Raw genomic sequence first — 4711 nt, 5'->3', positions numbered from 1 at the left:
ACAAATACATAACCAAGGAGTCCTGGTGTAGTGCTGTGTGTTAATGTGCCAGACTGCAAAGCCGTTTGAACTGCAAGATTGGCAGTTCAAGCACACCAGCTGCTCATTGGAAACCCTGAACAGGTTTGCTATGGGTTGGACTCGACTGGATGGCACATAACAACAACAACATAAATAACCAGTACATTGATAACTGTATTCTAAACTGATTTTATGTTATGTACTTCTATGTGCAAAATAAATTTTTATTAAACTGGAATGGTGTTAAAATGGTGTTAAAAATCAAATTTGTCATGTTACTGCATATGGATAATCTACAATGTTTTTTGGTATTTTCCAACGTAACTATTTTTAACAGTAAGAATATCTTCAAGGTGCCGTGGCAATTACATCCATAGGAAAGGGATTTAATAGGCATTTCCTCCAAAATGTAGATACGAAAAATGATTGAAATGTTCCTGCCATGTGTTTAATCTTCCTTGTCTTTAAAATGTTCCTTTGCTGAAACTATATTCAAAGGCTGGGTTGGTTAATCCTCTGCAAAATACAGTTGAAGGTTTAAGTAAGTACAGATCTCAGCTAATCTCATGTAATCTGGCTATTACTAAATGGATGTCTGTATTCCTGGCACACCAGTTTCTGAATGCTTAAGGTTTGGCTTTTACCTTTTGTTCAGATAACCTTGAAAAGGAGCAATGCATATATTTGTTTGTTTGTGCATCGGACTTAGCTTAATGGAAGAAGTGAACTGTTCGTGTCCTTCACAGTGCACCTGCCATGATTACAACAGACATGATGACTCTGGATCAAGGTATGCACCTCTTTTTGCTTCCAAGTATTGCAGTTATTCTTAGACAAAGGGGCCAAACAAGATGCCTTGGTTTGAAAGAAAATTGAGTATTAGAAATCAGAGAGAAGGTAAAATTTATATATGCTTTGACTTAATGGTGTTGATATTGTTAGATTCTGTTTAGTTGCCCAAACTTCAATGCTTTCATTTTGACCAGTTTAGCTCTTAAATTTCCCTCAAATTATTCGAAACGCTCAAATATTTATGTTACGTGAATATTTGTCAGGAGGTCATACCATTTCATTGTGAGTGGTCAGCTCTGCATTTGGCTCTGAAAACCTACGTGCTGAATTGATCCAAGTTGTTTGACAGTCCTGGACCATTTCTTTCAGGGTTTTCCATTTTATCTTGAGGAAAATTCCTGCCAACTGGGTAGAATTTATGGAGTAAGGAAGGAAGGTCACAAGAAAGAATTTAGAGAGATTTGTGATTAGAATTTAAGCTACTAGAATTACAAATAAAGAAGTTGAAAATACATGGATCTCCACTATTACAGACAGGGAACGTGGTGGCTGTATATGATAAGCACTGGACTGCAAACCACATGATTGGTAGTTCGAGCCCACCAGCCACTTCACAGGAGAAAGATACGGCTTTTTGCTTCCACAAAAATGTACAGCCTTGGAAATCCTATATAGGAATCTGTATGAATTGGCATGGACTCAACGGCACTTAACAACAACTGTCACAGATAAGGCTTCACATATTACTGTTAGGTTGCTTAATCTCTATCTATGAAGAGGAAATTGTTATTCCCTTATAATGTGCATCAGAATCCTTCTAAATAGAAGTCAAATGCAAAACAAAGATGATCTTAGCCAAATGCAATATATTATATATATGTATATATATATATATATTTTTTTTTTTTCCTTCTTCTTCTTTTTCCCCCCTTAATATAGTATTTCAACAACAATATCAAGTATTTTGTGACTTGGTTGAAGTCTCTTGACTTCAATGAGCCCATTAAAAATCATTTGTTAAAAGAATAGTTTATGACTTACAACTTTTAAACAAAAAGAATGAAAACACATTGAGTATATTGTCTAGTTGTTGTATAAACTTTACTTAACTAGTTTTCTTTGTTATTGTTGTTGTTAAATGCCTTTTGAAATACTCACTGGGTGGATAAAGACAATGAGAAGAATATAACAAATTAAAGACCATTTTGCCTAATATGTGCAGCATGATTCCGACTAAGGTACTTTTGAGTTAACAATGACAGAAATGGCAACTTTTCCATAGAAGTTCCATTAGTTGATATATCTTACAAAAATCCTAGAATATATGCCTGGCAGAACTTCAGAAATAATCTAGATTTACCCCTTTCATTTTAGGATCCAAGAATTGAAACCATACAGGAACTCTAAACCAAGATCATGTGGTTGAGTTGATGTAATGATTGGGTCAGTAGCGATATTAGGTCTTTAACTCCCAATCCAGACTCCCCCCATCCCACACACATTATCGCACATCCAAGGCTGACTTGAGTGGGAACTGCTATCATCCTGCTATAAAGTGGCACTGAAATTTCTAACGCAGAATACAGAGAAAGAGCAAAAGGTATCCTAGGGAATTTCAATGATTCGATAGGGGTGTTTCCTAAAGTTCTAGAAAGAGATGCTGCCACCACGATTGTTCTTTCCACTGCTCCCTTCCTTTATATTATAGGCTAACTGATAGAATTCAGTGCTTTGAGAAGAGGAGCTTTACTGAATGGCCATTCTGTTTTTATTAATTGCTATATATAGTATAGGGTGCTCTGGTAGCATAGTGGTTATGGTGGGCTGCTAACTTCAAGGTCAGCAGTTGAACTACCAGCCGTTCCATGGAAGAAAGATGGCGCTTCCTGCTTCCATAAAGATTTACAGCCTCGGAACCCTATGCAGGGTCTTTATGAGTCAGAACTCACTCCTCAGCAAACCACCAGCACCACCACCAGCATATATAGTATATTTTATAATGTAGATGATTCTTCATAAACTGCATTATTCATTTTTCAGCAGCTTTGTGGTGTTGAGTATATAAATGTGAGACAGACCTTTCTCGGGTTAAAATAAATCTAAATCCTCTAATTACTCAAACTTTTAACCCACATGTGGGACAGGCTTGTTTTTCTAAGCTGTTTCACACATGCCAATAAACAAGGTCACAGCGTGACTAGCTAAAGGTCACTTAAGTTAGTGAGTGGTAGAAAGGAATAAACTCATAAGATTCTGGTTTATTTCTTAGGTGGAAAGTAACGCTTAAATCACGGTACTCAACGTTAAACATCTAAACAAGTGTTAGTACAGTTCTTTTTTTCTTCTGATGTAAAAAAGTTCAAAGTATAAAGTTCACAGGGGAGTCTTTTAAAATATACCCTTTCTGAAGAATGTGCATTTTAGACTTTGTTTGGACAGTTAAGTGTTTTAAATGTGATTTTGTATCCCACTAGCTGTGTGACCTTGGGAAGTGATCTGATTTTAGTGACAGTCTGTTACTTCATCTGTAAAAATGGAGTTGGTAAAAATTCAGAATGCCAAGCACTTAATCAGTACATAAGCTTTAATCTACTTCAATTAATCATCACAATAGCGTCATATGGGGAAATGAAGTGGAGAAATTGGCTTTCCATGGCCACAGGAGAGGTGGCAGATCATAGAATTGAAACCTAGATCAGCCTGACTCTAGAGATGAGGCTTTTACCCATTAACCAACATCAACTTTATATGGCTTTTTTGATTATTTAATAAGGTAATGCATGTAAGGAATTAAACAGGTCTGGGACATAAAGAGAATACCATTAACATGAAGTTGAACTGTATAAAACTGTTAATATTTGACCACTTTGGACTTACAAAAATGACCATTTCATATGGTGCAATCTAATAGTCGTGGTGGTGGTTATGTGCTGTAGAGTTGGTTCTGACTCCTAATGACCCTGTTTATGGTTTCTGAGGCTGTAAATCTTTATGGAAGCAGAAAGCCTCATCTTTCTCCCATGGAACAGCAGGTAGTTTCGAACTGCCTGACTTGTAACCACTATGCTACCAGATCTCCAAATCTAATAATAGCTACTTGCTATCATGATGATTATGATGAAAGAAGATGATGATGAATTGTTAATGAGCAGAGTAGCCAGACTGAACAGATATTTCTAACATAATCACTGGGGGATGGAAAGTTGACATTGATAATAATTAAGGACTATTTTTAAGTGGGTTTCAGAAGACAAGTTTCTTTCCATTGCTCTTGTTACATTAGGTCCGTGCTTTGCAATGACCTGGATATGAATGAGGTCCCCATGAATATCCCTGTGGATACTGTGAAGCTTCACATAGAGAAGACTGTCATTCACAGAATCCCTGCTGAGGCCTTCTACTACCTGGTGGAGCTTCAGTACCTCTGGGTGTCTTGCAACTCTGTGACCAGCATTGACCCTAGGAGCTTTTACAACTTAAAGCATCTGCATGAGCTTCGCTTGTCTGGGAATTCTCTGTCTGCTTTCCCTTGGGCATCTCTGCTGGAGTTGCCCTATCTGAGGACCTTGGATTTGCACAATAACAGAATAACCAGTGTGCCAGCTGAGGCAACCAGGTACCTGAAGAATCTCACCTATTTGGACTTATCCAGCAACAGACTAACCACACTGCCACCAGATTTCCTGGAGAGCTGGTCACATTACTCAGGTGAAACAACTTCTAGAAGTCTAGACCTTGCACTAAGAAGAATTATTCTTGGTAAGCTCATAAACTCTGGACTTCTCAGGTTCAGATAAATTTACAATGTATGTTCAGTCTTTAAAAGTCTATTGAGACATTGGAGGGGGAGAGAAAGGAATAGCCAGAAACATCACCATAGAAAGCTTGTAAGTCCATC

The 4711-nt window shown here is 37.4% G+C and overlaps 1 protein-coding gene across 1 annotated transcript in view; it reads left to right on the top strand.

The window, feature by feature from the left end:
- Positions 1-695: 695 nt before the first annotated feature.
- LRIT3 (leucine-rich repeat, immunoglobulin-like and transmembrane domains 3) overlaps positions 696-4711 on the top strand; it is a 35917-nt gene continuing 31901 nt past the window's right edge. Inside the window, exons 1-2 of the mRNA XM_006869338.1 lie at positions 696-811; positions 4097-4572. Of these exons, the coding sequence (XP_006869400.1) occupies positions 696-811; positions 4097-4572 (592 nt within the window). The remainder of the gene's footprint in view (positions 812-4096; positions 4573-4711) is intronic.

Source organism: Chrysochloris asiatica, unplaced genomic scaffold (genome assembly GCF_000296735.1).
Source record: "Chrysochloris asiatica unplaced genomic scaffold, ChrAsi1.0 scaffold00129, whole genome shotgun sequence".
Taxonomy (NCBI): domain Eukaryota; kingdom Metazoa; phylum Chordata; class Mammalia; order Afrosoricida; family Chrysochloridae; genus Chrysochloris; species Chrysochloris asiatica.
Note: the sequence above shows the minus strand (reverse complement) of the source record. Positions and strands in the feature narration are given on the sequence as shown.